At 50.2% G+C, this 16,628-nt stretch overlaps 1 protein-coding gene across 1 annotated transcript in view; it reads right to left on the reverse strand.

Annotated features, from left to right (window-relative positions):
* The window catches only part of LOC119972345 (unconventional myosin-Id-like), a 218,448-nt gene that overhangs the window by 53,742 nt on the left and 148,078 nt on the right, over positions 1-16,628 (reverse strand). Inside the window, exon 19 of the mRNA XM_038808882.1 lies at positions 11,171-11,275. Within this exon, the coding sequence (XP_038664810.1) occupies positions 11,171-11,275 (105 nt within the window). The remainder of the gene's footprint in view (positions 1-11,170; positions 11,276-16,628) is intronic.

A 16,628-nucleotide genomic window follows, 5' to 3' on the forward strand; every position in this document is an offset into this window, starting at 1 on the left:
CTAGCCAGCTGCATAACTAGGGAAGTGGAGAGAGTTTTGAACTATATAGTAAGTGCAAGGCTCAAATTTAAGAAGATATGGTAAACCAAAGAAATTATAAACAGACCTTGATAAGAAGACAGGGAGTACAAATCTAAGGGTAAATCAACAGATAAGGCTAGACACTACAAAAATAATAATATTTCAAAACTAAAGACTCTGGGCGTGATCCAAAGTTTTGGACATACTGTTATGGCCACACTGCGCCCGAAAAGCAGCTCGCCACTCCAAAGCATGGCCGATAGAAACTAGGAGACCTCATTCCCGGGATATACCCGGCTCGAAAGCTTCACAAGATCTATTGCGATGTCGTAAGACATTGTAATGGGGCAGGATCGCTTTTGGCAAATCTGCATATTAAAATGAGACAGCCAGTCTCACTTTAATGTGCAGATTCTCGAGATACCCGAGGCGTGGGGTCTATCTCCTTCATCTCAGAGACCTTGGGTGAGTGCCGTTCAGTATTGGTCTCCACAAGCGGGGACCAGACGGAACGGCAGTGGGGAGTCTCCACATGCGCAGACCGGCCTGCGTATTTTGCCGCATGCATGGGGGGGGGTTCTCTTCTCCGCGCCGGCCATGGCGGAGCCCGACAGGCACCGGTATGGAAGAAAGAAGGCCCCCCCATGGAACCAGCCCGTCCGCAGATCAGTGGACCCCGATCGCGGGCTAGGCCATCGTGGGGGATTGTGGGCCCTCAGGCACATGCCCTTTTGGCAGGGTAGCACCTTGGTGCTGCTAGTTCCACCTGTGCACTGTGACACCACCAACCTGGCACCCTGGCTGTGCCACCTGTGTGCCAGTCTGGTATTGACATTTTTAGCACTCTGGCTATCAGACTGGGGATGTCCTGTGTATGTGTTGGAGGGTGAGGGGAGAGCCTGGGGACCCTCCCATACTGCGTTGGGGTTTGAGGGGGGGTCGGGGGTCACATCAGAGGCGTCAGAGATTGGGACGTCAACTCATGTACCGGCGGGGGCGGTCCTTGGGGGACGCGGGAATCCGACCTGTGGGGGCCCCCACGATGGCCTAGCCCGCGATCGGGGTCCACTGATCTGCGGACGGGCTGGTTCCATGGGGGGGCCTTCTTTCTTCCATACCGGTGCCTGTCGGGCTCCGCCATGGCCGGCGCGGAGAAGAGAACCCCCCCCCATGCATGCGGCAAAATACGCAGGCCGGTCTGCGCATGTGCGTAATCACGGCAGCAGTTCCGCGCATGCGCGAGATCACGCCGGCCATTCGATGCATGCGCGAATTGCATCGTCCCTTTGGCGCCGGCTGGAGCGGTGCCAACCCCTCCGGCGTCCACCTAGCCCCGAACGTGCGGAGAAGTCCGCACTTTCGGGGGCTGTTGACGTTGGAGTGGTTGGCGCTGGTTCTCCCGTCGGCGCGGGGACTTAGTCCCCAGAAGGGATAATCCTGGCCCATGTCTTGGCTAGATTTCCAAAATGCATATCGGAATGCATGTCTCACTCAAATATGCAGATTTGGCAGAAAATGATCCTGCCCACAAATCATTGTAGATCTTGCGAGGCGAGGTGAGTTGGGTAGATCCCGGAAGAGGGATCTCCCGACCATTCCTGGCCATACCACGATGCTGTTCGGGCGCATGCGGCCGCTACATCTTGACCAATAAGTATGGGCGGCACGGTAGCACAGTGGCTAGCACTGTTGCTCCACAGTGCCAGGGTCCCAGGTTCGATTCCTGCTTAGGTCACTGTCTGTGCGGAGTCTACACGTTCTCCCCGTGTCTGCGTGGGTTTCCTCCAGGTGCTCTGGTTTCCTCCCACGAGTCTTGAAAGACGTGAACAGGCTCCAGAGTGTGGCAACTGGGGGCTTTTCACAGTTACTTATATTTTGTTAATGTAAGCCTACTTGTGATAATAATAAAGATTATAAAGATTATTATATAATTTGATAGCCATTACAGAGACATTGCCTCAGGATAACATAGAGTGGGACCTGAATATCGAAGGTTATGTGACATTCAGGAAGCTAGGAAAAGGTGGAGGGGTGGCTCTGTTAATTAATGATAGGTTTAGCACATTGTAGAGGGATGACCCAAGTTCAGAAAATCAGGATGTAGAAGAGGTTTTGGTTGAGGTGATAAATAATAAAGGCAAGAAGTCACTTCTAGGAAAATCAAGAAAATCGACGTCTGCATCATTGTGGCCGACAATGTTCTCCAGGACATGGAAACGGTAAACATCTTTGACAAAAATTTGATTGGGAACCAGTCTGGGCCTGACTCCATACTGGACTGCATCAAACCCATGCTTTTCATGAGCTCCTCCAGGCTCAACGGCATCTCCAACTCTCCCCTTCTTTCTAATTCTACAACTGTGATAGACAAACTCTCCAAAGATTCTATCATAGACAACCCATCCTCCAGGGGCTCTGACTTATAAAGGCTACGATAAAAAGCCTGAAAAGTCTCACTGACCTTACCTGGGATGGAGACCAACCTGTTACTCGAGTCCCTCACCTGTATTATTTCCCAAGAAGCTGCCTGCTGCCTCAGCTGGTGCGCTAACAGGCAACTGACACCGATATCAAATCCACAAAATGTGGAGCAGGATCTGAAATCATTATTGCCGAATACTCTGCCCCCACCACTCCAGGAAGCAGAGGCCTACCCACCATAAAAAAGTCGATCCGACAGTAGACCTGATGCACCTGAGAAAGACATGAGAAAAAAGAAAAATCTTTCTCATTTGGATGTAAACATCTCCACAGGTCTGCTTCCCCATGTGCTCCATAAAGGCCAAGAGTGCCTTTGCCACCCCTGAAGGTTTCAAAGACTTAGGCCTCGATCTATCAAGCTCAGCGTCCAGTACACTGTTAAAGTCCCCTCCCAGAATTAGGTGGTGCAAGTCCATATTGGGAATCGAAGCCAGCAACTTGTTGACAAAAGCTGTTTAATCCCAATTTGTGCACATAAATGAACTAAGACCACCCGGATACCAGCCAAGTCAATGACCCACTAACCAGTACACACGCCTCTTTTGAATCTAACAAAATCATAGTCAACAAAATATATATGTTCTTGTTAGTCAAAATCGCAGCTCCCCGGGCCCTACTGATAAATCGCAAATTAAATACTTGCCCTACCCAACCCTTCCAAAGCCTTGTTTGATCTTTAATCCGCAACTGCACCACTTCAGCCTTCAAACTCCTAAGGTACGCAAACACCCTAGATATTTTTACCGGGTAGTTTAACCCCCTTATTTCCACATAACCAGCCGAATAGAGGGTCGTCTAACCCTCCCCCCCGACCCAGAGTCAGCAATTCCCACCCTGTGGGGCAGTCCAACAACCACTGAAAGTGAGCCAACACTAGGCCCACCCAAGGTGGCCACCAAATGCCCCACCAAAACAGAAAAAAAATAAAGTTTACAGCCACCGCTGGAGAACTAACCCCACCCCAGCCCCATTAATCATCATTGATTCATAGAATTTACAGTGCAGAAGGAGGCCATTCGACCCATCGAGTCGCCACCGGCTCTTACAAAGAGCACCCTACTGAAGCCCATGTGTCTACCCTATCCCCGTAATCCAGTAACCCCCACTTAACCTTTTTTTGGACACTAAGGGCAATTTAGCCTGGCCAATCCACCTAACCTGCACATCTTTGGACTGTGGGAGGAAACCGGAGCACCCGGAGGAAACCTACACAGACACGAGGAGAACGTGCTGGCTCTGCACAGACGGTGACCCAACGGGGAATTGAACCTGGGAGCCTGGAGCTGTGAAACAACTGTTCTACCGTGCTGCCCATTGCTACCGTGCTGCCCATAATACCACACCCAAACAATCCAGCAAACAACAAGGTAAACAAAGATTCCCATTATCCTCCACTCCCTCCCAACCCCAAAATGAAAATAAAAATCCTAAATTCATGCTTAAACCTCCCTCCCCCCACAACAGTATGAGCTGCAGATACCCCCATCCCCCCACTCCCATTAACTAAATATATAGCTAGCAGGACAGCCCTCCACACAGAGCAATAAACATAACAAAAAAAAAATAATGCCACCCAGCCCCCTGCCCAAACCCAACTTTAATCATTCCAAGATAAAAGAAATAAACAAGAGCAGCCCACAAAACCCACATTAAAAATCCAAGTACGAAACTCAAAACGCCCAGTAAACACCCCAACAAATCCCAAAATTCACACTGACCCCCAGGCAGACATCTCTCAACCAATATAATTCACCGTTATCTCAATCCCAACCAATGTTTCTGCACAAACGCCTCTGCCTCTTCCACAGTCTCAAAGTAATAATCTTTCGATTTATAAGTCAGTGGGAGGCATGCAGGGTAAACCACGTCAGATCAAACCCTATTCTGATAAAACGCGGCCTTGGCCTTGTTGAATACTGTACGTCTCTTGGCCAGCACCGCTCAAACATCCTGGTAGATCCTCACAACGTGGTCCTCCCATCTGGAGTCTCACCACAGAACTCTTTCCTTTTCTTGATAACTGTGAAAGCGCACAATGATTGTACATGGTGGCTCATCAGCCTCAGCGACCTGTGGGCCCGATCCTGCCCCAGAGTGGACGCCATTTTCCCCTCCCCCACCATCTTTTAAAATAACAGCGACATAAACTTTGTTGGATTCGGACCCTCCGAGCCCTCCATCAACCCAACAACCCTCAAGTTCTGCCTTCTGGAGTAATTTTCCAAATCGCCCACCTTGGATCTCAATGCCTTGTTGTCACTGGCCACCCACGCCATCTCAACTTCCAGAGAGGTGATCTGGTCACTTTGCCTTGCAAAAGCCACCTCCACCTTCCCTTAGCTCCGTGCTCTGCACCTTTATGGGGCTGAAGTTATAACGAGATCTGCCGAGATCTCATTAAACGGTGGAGCTACCTCGAGGGGTCGAGTAACCTCCTCCTGCCCCTGATTCCTATGTTCATATGTTTGTTTATATGGAAGATTTCTCCCAGACTTGAGGCAAGTGCTGGAATTTTGGTTGGGCATGGCTGTGAGACCCCATGAGCAGGGTAAAGGGAGTCAGGTTAGAGAAATCACGGGGCAGGAGGTATGATCTTGAGGGGGGGGGATAGGATGTGGGAGAGCAACTGCCCTCATTGGGCACAGCATACCCCTTTTCTTCAGCCCGCGTAGTCCAAGCCGCCAAGTTGCTCGTTCTCGCTTTCCCCCACGCCCCAAAACATTATCGTAGAATTAGATTGAGGCCTTTAAATGTCAGGTGATTAGCCGCTTAAGAGCCTCGATATACCTAAGGGCAGGTTGGTTGTCTTATGCCTCACCCACTCTAATAATATGGTGGACAGGTCTGCAGTGTGGGGGAAGTCCACAGGCTAGCTATCTTCAAATATGTCAATCAGGGCACTGAAAATTCAGGCCACTTCCTGCCCATGTGGCTACTTGTTAACAGGGAATCCTCTGAGCTAATTCGTGCCCTGTTCACCAGATTGCTGCCCAGATGCTTCACAGCCAGGATATCACTTCAAATTGTTTTTTCAAACTATCCCAGAGCAAAAGGAATCAAAACTGCCTTTTGCTTAGCAACATTAGATAATCCACAGTTCAAAGACTTAAAATAGCTCCTTAACTGACTTAAACAGCCCCTTATGGTGCTTGCTAATGAGTGAAATGGTCTGATCCATTCATCATTTTCAAACAGTTTGACAGGCCTGTGAGAAAGGTAATCATTGTAGCTCGAAAGGAAGCAATTAAACAGGCTGAAGCTTGCAGAAACACTGAACAATAACCCATTTTAACCTTTCGCTTGTGATTTGGTCAACAAGAATGATCCCAATAAATTGTCAATCATAAAACGCTGAAGCACAAATATGCATATATATGTATACACTCATATGGTGATTTAAATGAGCACACACACATATACACACTCACACAGTTACACATTTATGAACGTGATCTACCAGCCACGTTGCCGGGTGAATGCTGGGTGAAGCCTCCTGCGGGCTTTCCGACAGCCAGGATGTTTGTTTATATGGAAGGATCCACCCAGGTCCTGCAAGGGGTCGGGATCAAGAACCCACCCACAATGGACAGGACCCAGCCGTGCTTAGATAAGTGTGCCTTAAACCTTCTTAAGGCCTACTTATCCAGTAACTACCAGCCTCCTGGGATCTACCAGCCTCCCCAGGGAGGCCGCAGGGTGGACCAGGGTGGAATGGCACCCTGGAGGCCTCCCTGGCCATTGGAGGTCCCTGGGTGGTCAGGGATAGTGCAGGGTGATCCCTGGCTCTCCCCCTGGAATGCAGGTACATTTGCACTGCAAGGATGGCACCTTGGCAGTGCCAAGATGCCTAGGTGGCACTGCAAAGCCAGAATGAGCACTGCCAGGGTGGCAAAAATGTGGGTTTCCTCCGGGTGCTCCGGTTTCCTCCCACAGTCCAAAGATGTGCAGGCTAGGTGGATTGATCATGCTAAATTGCCCGTAGTGTCCAAAATTGCCCTTAGTGTAGGCTTGGGTAGGGTGCTCTTTCAAAGAGCCGGTGCAGACTCGATGGGACGAATGGCCTCCTTCTGCACTGTAAATTCTATGATCTATGATCTATGACCTATGTATCTACAACCAGAATTTTTTTTATGTCAAAGCAAGGATGCCCATATGCCAGGGGCACTGCCGAGTGTCAGGGCCCGAGGGGAGCCATGCCCATGAAAGAAGGGTGTGTTTTGTCATGCTCTTGACGTAGCATAAGCTGCTTCCTTGATGTGCACTCTGACAAAGGAAGGTTCAGACTTGGAGATAGCTTCAACACATTTATTAAACTGTTAACGATTCTCCTACTTGGTTTCGACTCTCCTGTTAATCCTGCTGTAGCTACTCAGACTAACTAACCAGTCTGCTACAATCCATGTGGTGGGTGTGATGCGTTTCAATCAACCCTATGTACTCACTAAGTGTCTCCACTGGAAAGAGGAAGATCATGTGTGCTGTGTCCTTATATACGGGTTGGTGTAATGCCCCCATGTGGTAGTGTCACCTCTGTGTGTATCTTGAATGCCCATTGGTCGTGTCCTATCTTACTGGCCTATTGGTTGAATGCCTGTGTGTCATGTCTCTGGTGCTCCCTCTAGTGTCTATCTAGTCTACGTGTATTTACATTAACCCCTTGTGTATTTACAGTGATGCATATCACCACAGGGTGGGGGGTATGAAGGGTGGGTGCAGTACAGGTAAGAAGGGGCCTCTGGGAGGTTGGGTGGTGATGGGTTGGGGTCGTGGAAAGGGGTCGTCTGTAAGGGTGTGTGGGGGGGGGGGGGCTGAAGATAGGAGGCCCCCAGGGACCCCAGATTGTGTTGGCCTGACTTGTGGGGCATGTGGGATAATGCCCATGTGTATGGTGCGTGACATTGCCAATGGATGGAGGGAACCCACAAACTCATTGAGGGATCCGGGTACCTTTTCAAAATGGCGGGCCAATCTCTGAGTTGAGCTCCCCAGTACTGAGAAACAAATTCTACGGGCTCAATTTAACTAAACGGAAACAAAGTCCCAACGCGAGCGACTTTAGCCGCTTTTTTCCCTTCGCACCAAGCTCACAGCACCAAGAAACACAGCGCTATTAAACGGCACTCGGGATCGATAGGGGGTCTCAGTGGGGAACGTGTGGTTGAGGCTGCACATAGCCCCATTCTCTACACTGAGGAGCTCCGCTCGCTGGAACTCCTCAGTGTAGCGAGAAATCGGGGCGCCGTTTTAAATGGTGTTCTAACCCCTGGAGCCTTCCACTCCCACCTAATCCAATGCACTAAGGGAGGGTCCCAAGGCCCCCCTCACCCCTCCAACGCCTGCACAGGGCACTCCTGCCTGATCGCCACTGTGCAGAAAGTGCCCCTTCCAGTAGGCAGTGCCACCTGGGCATCTTGGCAGTGCCAGAACAGCACCCAGGTGTCACTGTCAGGGTGCCAGACTGTCAGTGCTCAGGTGAAGCCAACAGTGCCCGGGAACCACCTTGCCCAAAGGGCAAGCACCTGTAGGCCTCTGATCCCCTGGGAGACCCCCACGAGTGCCATTCCAACTGGTTCCCATTTGTGGAGACCAGTACAGAACGGTGGTCACCCAAGGTTGTTGAGGCAAAAGGGATAGATCCCAGCGCCTCAGGTACCTCGGGAAACTGCATATTAAAGTGAGACTAGCTGTCAGATTTGCCAAAAATTGTGTTAGATCTCGCGAGGCATTGTGAGCTGAGTAGATTCAGGGAGTGGGGTCTCCTGGCTTCTATCGGCCTCTCTGTGCCACGTCGGGCTGCTTTTCAGATGCAGCGTGGCCATTTGATCTGTGGAATTCTTTAGAGCTGTAGAGGCTGGTCATTATGTTCAAGGCTGAGATAGACAGATTTATAATCAGTAAGGGTAATCAAGAGTTATGGGGATAATGCGGGAAAGTGGAGTTGAGGATTACCATATCAGTCATGCTTTCATTGAATGGTGGAGCAGACTCGATGGGCCGACTGGCCTACTTCTGCTCCCACGTCTTATGGTCTTATGGTCCTCACTAGGGCCTTCCATCTCAGCACCCAGCGAAACACCCAAACATACTTAAATGATCTGGTGCTGCACGTCCAAAGTGCTAGGGAGCTGCCAGTCTCTGATTGCAGTATGAAGTCTTACAACACCAGGTTAAAGTCCAACAGGTTTGTTTCAAATCACTAGCTTTCGGAGCACTGCTCCTGCCTCAGGTGAATGAAGAGGTATTTTCCAGAAACATATATATAGACAAAGTTAAAGATGCTTTGAATGCGAGCATTAGCAGCTAATTAAGTCTTTACAGGTCCAGAGATAGGAGTAACCCCAGGTTAAAGAGGTGTGAATTGTCTCAAGCCAGGTCAGTTGGTAGGATTTTGCCCAGGCCAGATGGTGGGGGGTGAATGTTATGCAACATGAATCCAAGGTCCCGGTTGGGGCCGTACTCATGTGTGCAGAACTTGTCTATAAGTTTCTGCTCGGCGATTTTGCGTTGTCGCGTGTCCTGAAGGCCGCCTTGGAGAACACTTACCCAGAGATCAGAGGCTGAATGCCCTTGACTGCTGAAGTGTTCCCCTCGTCATTCACCTGAGGAAGGAGCAGTGCTCTGAAAGCTAATGTTTGAATCAAACCTGTTGAACTTTAACCTGGTGTTGTAAGACTTCTTACTGTGCTCACCCCAGTCCAACGCCGGCATCTCCACATCATAGAGTCTGATTGGCCAGCATATCTCTGAGGCAGGACTTACTGGTACAGAAGGATGCAAGTCCTGCCTCCAGCCTACCAAACGCCAATTGGCTGGCAAATGTGGGGCAGTCAGAGGTCACCTTGACAAGGTCCACCCGATCTTTTAACTGGAGTGGGGGGAGGCGAGGTAGTTGGTGCCTCGTATCATTCAGCCCAAAGACAAACATATTTGTGAAATTCAGTCACATGATTACTAATGTAGCATCTATGTATTTATACAGAATTCTTGTATCTACACGTATACCATTATAAACTGCACAGACACACACAAGCACATGTCTACCAAAGAATGTGTTAATATGGTTGTACGAGATCCCGTCGCTTTTAGTATGAACCCATTTTTACCAACGGGATTTCCTATTGAAGTCAACCCCTGTTGCCGGGAAACCCGTAGGCAGGGTTGCGTTGCCAACGGGAACAAATAATCCCAGTGGCCACAGAATTCCGGCACACATTTTGTTAATGTTGATTGGAGAAGAACTTTGAATAAAAGATGTCCAGACCTGGAAGTGACTTCGCCATGAACAATCGCACTTCCAAAATTAATAAAAGAAGGAGGGGGTGAAGGGCAGTTTTACAAATATGGGTCTGGAGACATTTGCTGAGGGGAATCAGCAAACAGAATGTCAATGCATTGCTGAGGTGGCAAAAGAACCAGCGGAGAGATGATGGGAAACATTTTATGCAGAGAGTTTTTAATGATCTGGAAATCACTGCCTGAAAGGGTGTTGGAAGTGGGTTCTGTTGTAAATTTCAATAGGCAATTGAATAAATACGTGGAAAGGCAAAATATTCAGGGCAATGAGGAACAGCAAATAGTGGGGTGAACTGAATATCTCTTTCAAAAAGCCAACAATGGCATGATGGGCTGAATGGCCTCGTTCTGTGCTGTATGGTACTATGACAGCATTACTTTCTTGACTAGGGCGCTGCTGCCTCACAGCACAAGGGACCCGGGTTCAATACTGGCCTTGGGTGACTGTCTGTGTGGAGTTTGCACTTTCTCCCTGTGTCTGCGTGTGTTTCCTCGTGGTGCTCTGGTTTTCTCCCACAGCCCAAAGATGTGCAGGTTAAGTGGATTGGCCATGCTAAATTTCCCCTTTGTGTCCAGGGATGTGCAGGTTAGACAGGGTTACGGGGATAGGGCAGGGAAGTGGGCCTAGGTAGGGCTCTCTTTCGAAGGGTCGGTGCAGACTCAAAGGGCCAAAAGGCCTCCTTCTGCACTGTAGAGATTCTGTAATTTCTATGACTATTTGAAATGAAAAATGAAATGAAAATCGCTTATTATCACAAGTAGGCTTCAATGAAGTTACTGTGAAAAGCTCCTAGTCGCCACATTCTGGCGCCTGTCCGGGGAGGCTGGTACGGGAATCGAACCGTGCTGCTGGCCTGCTTGGTCTGCTTTAAAAGACAGCGATTTAGCTGAGTGAGCTAAACCAGCCCCTCTATTTAGCACAGTGGGTAGCACTGATGCTTCATAGATCCAGGGTCCCAGGTCCCACTCCCCACTCCCAATTTACAACCATTCAGGTTCAATTCCTGGCTTGGGTCACTGTCTGTGTGGAGTCTGCATGTTCTCCCTGTATCTGCGTGGGTTTCCTCTGGGTGCTCCAGTTTCCTCCCACAAGTCTCAAAAGACGTGCTGTTAGGTCACTTTGACATTCTGAATTCTCCCTCCGTGCCCCCGAACAGGTGCCGGAATGTGGCGACGAGGGGTTTTTCACAGTAACTTCAGCGTTAATGTAAGCCTACTTGTGACAATAAAGCTTATTATTATTATTTGAACAGAGAGATATGTTCTAACAGATTTAAAATAGCAGGTGGGGCGAATTCTTTATGAACATGCTTTGAGTATTCATCTGCTCATATTTTCCAGTTATAATGAGGGTGTGTTCGCTCTTTGTCCTTACCTTTCGCACATGTGCAGAGAACAGTACATTGCTGAAATGCTGCCTGGACTTCAGGTCCTTCATGGTCGTGGCAAACTGGGACATCATCCCTGGGTTGTCCCTGGACTGAAGGAACAGAGATTCACTGTCAGATGTTCTGATGCTCAATTGCACCATGGTTACCATGTACTTAAACTCCATTTCCAGCCTTTACTCCATATACCTTGATATTTTTATTGAACAAAATTCAATCCATCTCAGACTTGAAAGAAATTGTGGAACAGGAACATAGAGGAGGGAGGGGTTTAACAACAATCAGAATAAGGAGCATTTCTATAGCACCTTTAACATAGTTTAAAAAAACCCTCTGTTTCACAGGAGCATAAGCTGAAAAAAACTCAGAACAATAAACAGTGTGGGAAAGAAGAAAGACTAAAGACTTGGTCAAAGGGTTAGGTTTAACAGAGAGAGAGAGAGAGAGTGAGGTGGATAGACATAGAGATTTCGAGAGGGAATTCCTGAGGATGAGGCACAGACAGGTGGAGGTATGGCTGCCAATTGTGGCACAAAGGAAATGGCAAAGGAAATGGGGAATGCACAAAAGGACTATTACAATGTACATAAACAAAGCAAGGGAGCAAAATCTTGACTACCGAGCTATAGAGTTGTTTCAGACATTGTGACCTGGATTTACACCCTCGAGGCAAAGCGGGAACAATTCCCAGCTCGGCCATCTGCCTGGGAAGAAAGTACCTGAAAAGACGTGATATTCATTGATAGGGGTGGGTGTGGCCTGGAGTTGGGCCAGTCGACCCAGGAAGAAGTTGGATGAGCTATGGGGCTGCCAGGTATGGAGGCAGGCGATTTAAAAGATCATAGATACATACATAGATACGTAGAAGATAGGAGCAGGAGGCCTTTTGGCCCTTCGAGCCTGCTCCACCATTCATCACAAGCATGGCTGATACTCTAATTAAATAGCCTAATCCTGCTTTCTCCCCATAGCCTTTGATCCCATTCTCCCCAAGTGCTATATCTAGCCGCCTCTTGAATATGTTCAAAGTTTTAGCATCAACTACTTCCTGTGGTAATGAATTCCAGAGGCTCACCACTCTTTGTGTGAAGAAATATCTCCTTATATCTGTCCGAAATGGTTTATCCTGAATCCTCAGACTGTGATCCCTGGTTCTGGACACACCAATTATTGGTAACATCTTCCCTGCATCTACCCTGTCTAGACCCGTTAAAATGTTATAAGTCTCTATGAGATCCCCCCTCATTCTTCGGAACTCTAGCGAGAACAATCCCAACCTAGTCAATCGCTCCTCATATGACAGTCCCCCCGTCCCTGGAATCAGTCTGGTAAACCTTTGTTGCACTCCTTTGAGAGCAAGAACATCCTTCCTCAGAGAAGGAGACCAACACTGCACACAGTACTCCAGGTGTGGCCTCACCGAGGCCCTGTATAATTGCAGCAGCACATCCCTGCTTCTATACTCGAAACATTTCACAATGAAGGCCAACATACCATTAGCCTTCTTTACCGCCTGCTGCACCTGCATGCTTATCTTCAGCAACTGGTGCACAAGGGCACCTAGGTCCTGCTGCACACTCCCCACTCCCAATTTACAACCATTCAGGTAGTAATCTGCCTTCCTGTTTTTGCTTCCAAAGTGAATAACCTTACACTTATCCAAATTATACTGCATCTGCCACTGATTTGCCCACTCGCCCAACCTGTCCAGATCATGCTGTAGGATCCCTGCATCTACGTCACAATTCACCCTCCTGCCTAACTTGGTATCATCTGCAACTTTGAGATGTTACATTTTAATCCCTCATCCAAATCACTTATATATACTGTGAATAGCTGCGGTCCCAGCACCGATCCCTGTGGCACCCCACTAGTTACTGCCTGCTAATTTGAAAAGGACCCATTAATCCCTACTCTTTGTTTCCTCTCTGCCAACCAAGTTTCTATACACCTCAGTTAATTTCTCCCAATCCCATGCGCTTTAATTTTGCACAATAATCTCTTATTCGGGACTTTGTCAAACACCTTCTGAAAGGCCAAATTTACCACATCGACTGGCTCTCCCTTGTCAACTGTACTAGTAACATCTTCAAAAATTCCAACAGATTTGTCAAGCATGATTTTCCCTTCATAAATCTATGCAGACTCTGACTGATCCTGCCATTGCTTTCTTTTTTTTTTTTAAATAATTTTTATTGAAATTTTTCGATACAAACATTTACCCCTATTACATTTTAAATTATAACACCACAAGTCCCCCCCGGAAAAACCTCCCCACGCCCTCCCCCGCGCGCACCCCCCCACCCTCCCTCCCCCCCCCCCCCCCGCGCTATCAGTCTAGCAACCAAACCGTTTTTCCCTTTCTGCCGATGGCCTCGGGCAATCCTTGCCCGCGACCCCCCGCTGACGTGCTCCCTTCGTTGCTATCCCCCCCCCCCCCTCCCTTCCCCCCCCCCCCCCTTTTCTCCCCGGGTTGCTGCTGTTTCGGCCTCCGGTTCCTATCTCTGATCCAGAAAGTCAAGGAAGGGCTGCCACCGCCGGAAGAACCCCTGTACCGACCCTCTCAGGGCGAATTTGATTCTTTCCAATTGGATGAAGCTTGCCATGTCGTTTAACCAGGTGTTAACGCTTGGTGGCCTTGTGTCCCTCCACTGAATCAAGATCCTTCTCCGAGCTACCAAGGACGCAAAGGCCAATATTCCGGCCTCCCTTGCCTCCTGTACTCCTGGCTCCACCCCAACCCCAAAAATCGCTAGCCCCCACCCTGGTTTGACCCTGGTTCCCACCACTCTCGATACCGTCCCCGCCACCCCCTCCCAGAACTCTTCCAGTGCCGGACACATCCAGAACATATGTACATGGTTCGCAGGGCTTCCCGAACACCTAACACACCTGTCCTCCCCCCCGAAGAACCGACTCATCCTAGTCCCCGTCATATGGGCTCTGTGCAGCACCTTAAATTGGATGAGGCCCAACCTTGCGCACGACGACGACGAATTGACCCTCTCTAGGGCATCCGCCCATGTCCCATCTTCTATCTGCTCTCCCAGCTCCGCTTCCCACTTGTCTTTCAGCTCCTCTATCGGTACCTCCTCCACCTCCTGCATTATTTTGTAGATGTCCGAGACCTTCCCTTCTCCGACCCAGGCCCCTGACAGCACCCTATCACTCGCCCCTCCATCGGGAAGCAAGGGGAATCCTTCCACCTGTCGTCTGGCAAATGCCTTCACCTGCAGGTATCTAAACGTGTTCCCCGGGGGGAGCTCAAATTTCTCCTCCAGCTCTCCCAGGCTCGCAAACCTCCCCTCTATAAACATGTCCCTCAGTTGCCTGATGCCCGCCCTGTGCCAGCTCTGGAATCCCCCGCCAGTGTTCCCCGGGACAAATCTGTGGTTCCCTCTCAGTGGCGCCGCCATCAGACCCCCCACTTCCCCCCTGTGTCGCCTCCACTGCCCCCAGATTTTAAGGGTGGCCGCCACTACCGGACTCGTGGTATACCTTGTGGGGGGGAGCGGCCATGGTGCCGTTACTAGCGCCCCCAGGCTTGTATTGCCGCAGGACGCCCTCTCCATCCGTTTCCAAGCTGCCCCCTCCCCCTCCATCACCCACTTGCGCACCATCGATGCGTTCGCCGCCCAGTAGTATCCGGAAAGATTGGGTAGCGCTAATCTTCCACTGTCCCTACTCCGTTCCAAGAAAATCCTTCTCACTCTAGGGGTGCCATGCGCCCACACATAGCCCATAATGCTGCTAGTTACCTTCTTGAAGAAGGCCCTGGGGAGGAAGATGGGCAAGCACTGGAACAGAAACAAGAACCTCGGGAGGACCGTCATTTTGACTGACTGCACCCTCCCTGCTAGCGACAGCGGTACCATGTCCCACCTCTTGAACTCCTCCTCCATCTGCTCCACCAGCCTTGAAAAGTTCAGCTTGTGGAGGGTCCCCCAGTTCCTTGCCACCTGCACCCCCAAGTACCTGAAGCTCTTTACTGCTCTCCTAAAGGGGAGCCGCCCAATTCCCTCCCCCTGATCTCCCGGGTGTATCACAAAGACCTCACTTTTACCCACATTTAATTTATATCCCGAAAAGTCCCCAAACTCCGCTAGTATTTCCATTACCTCCGGCATTCCCCCTTCCGGATCCGCCACATACAACAACAAATCATCCGCATAGAGTGATACCCGATGCTCCTCCCCTCCCCTTGTCAGTCCTCTCCAACCCCCTGAACCCCTCAGTGCCATCGGCAACGGTTCGATCGCTAATGCAAATAGTAAGGGGGATAGGGGGCATCCCTGCCTGGTACCACGATGGAGCCCAAAATACTCCGACCTCCTCCCGTTTGTAACCACACTCGCCATCGGGGCCGAATACAGCAGCTTCACCCACTTGATAAATCCCTCCCCAAACCCAAACCGTTCCAGCGTCTCCCACAGGTATTCCCACTCCACCCTATCGAATGCCTTCTCCGCATCCAGTGCTACCACTATCTCAGCCTCCCCCTCCACTGCTGGCATCATAATTACATTCAACAGCCTCCGGACATTTGTATTAAGTTGTCGTCCCTTTACGAAACCCGTCTGGTCCTCATGGATTACCCCTGGCACACAATCCTCTATTCTGGTTGCCAGGGCCTTTGCCAACAGTTTGGCATCTACATTCAAGAGGGAGATAGGCCTATAGGACCCGCACTGTACAGGGTCTTTGTCCCGCTTCAGGATCAAGGAGATCAGGGCCTGTGACATTGTCGGGGGCAGAGCCCCCCCCTCTCGCGCCTCATTGAAGGCTCGCACCAGCACTGGACCCACCAAGTCCACATACTTCTTATAAAATTCCACCGGGAACCCATCCGGCCCCGGCGCCTTCCCCGCCTGCATCTGGCCTATCCCTTTAACTAGTTCCTGCAGCTCTATCGGCGCCCCCAGCCCCTCCACCCGTTCCTCCTGGACCTTTGGGAACCTCAATCTATCGAGGAAGTTCTCCATTCCCCCCCTCCTCCTGGGCGGCTCAGACCGGTACAATTCCCTGTAGAAATCCCTGAAGACCCCGTTCACCTCTTGCCCCTTCTGCACTACGTTCCCTCCCTTCTCTCTCACTCCCCCAATCTCTCTGGCTGCATCTCGCTTGCGCAGCTGGTGTGCTAGCATCCTGCTCGCCTTTTCCCCGTACTCATAGACCGCACCCTGTGCCCTTCTCCATTGCGTCTCCGCCTTCCTAGTGGTCAGTAGGTCAAACTGGGCCTGTAAACTGCGCCGCTCCCTCAACAGCCCCTCCTCTGGTGTCTCCGCATATCTCCTGTCCACTTCTATAAGTTCCCCCACCAGTCTCTCCCTCTCCTGCCTCTCCTTCCTTTCTCTGTGTGCCCTTATGGAGATCAGCTCTCCTCTGATCACTGCTTTCAGGGCCTCCCATACTACCCCCACCTTCACCTCGCCCGTGTCGTTCGTG

The sequence above is a fragment of the Scyliorhinus canicula genome, chromosome 10 (genome assembly GCF_902713615.1).
Source record: "Scyliorhinus canicula chromosome 10, sScyCan1.1, whole genome shotgun sequence".
Lineage (NCBI taxonomy): Eukaryota > Metazoa > Chordata > Chondrichthyes > Carcharhiniformes > Scyliorhinidae > Scyliorhinus > Scyliorhinus canicula.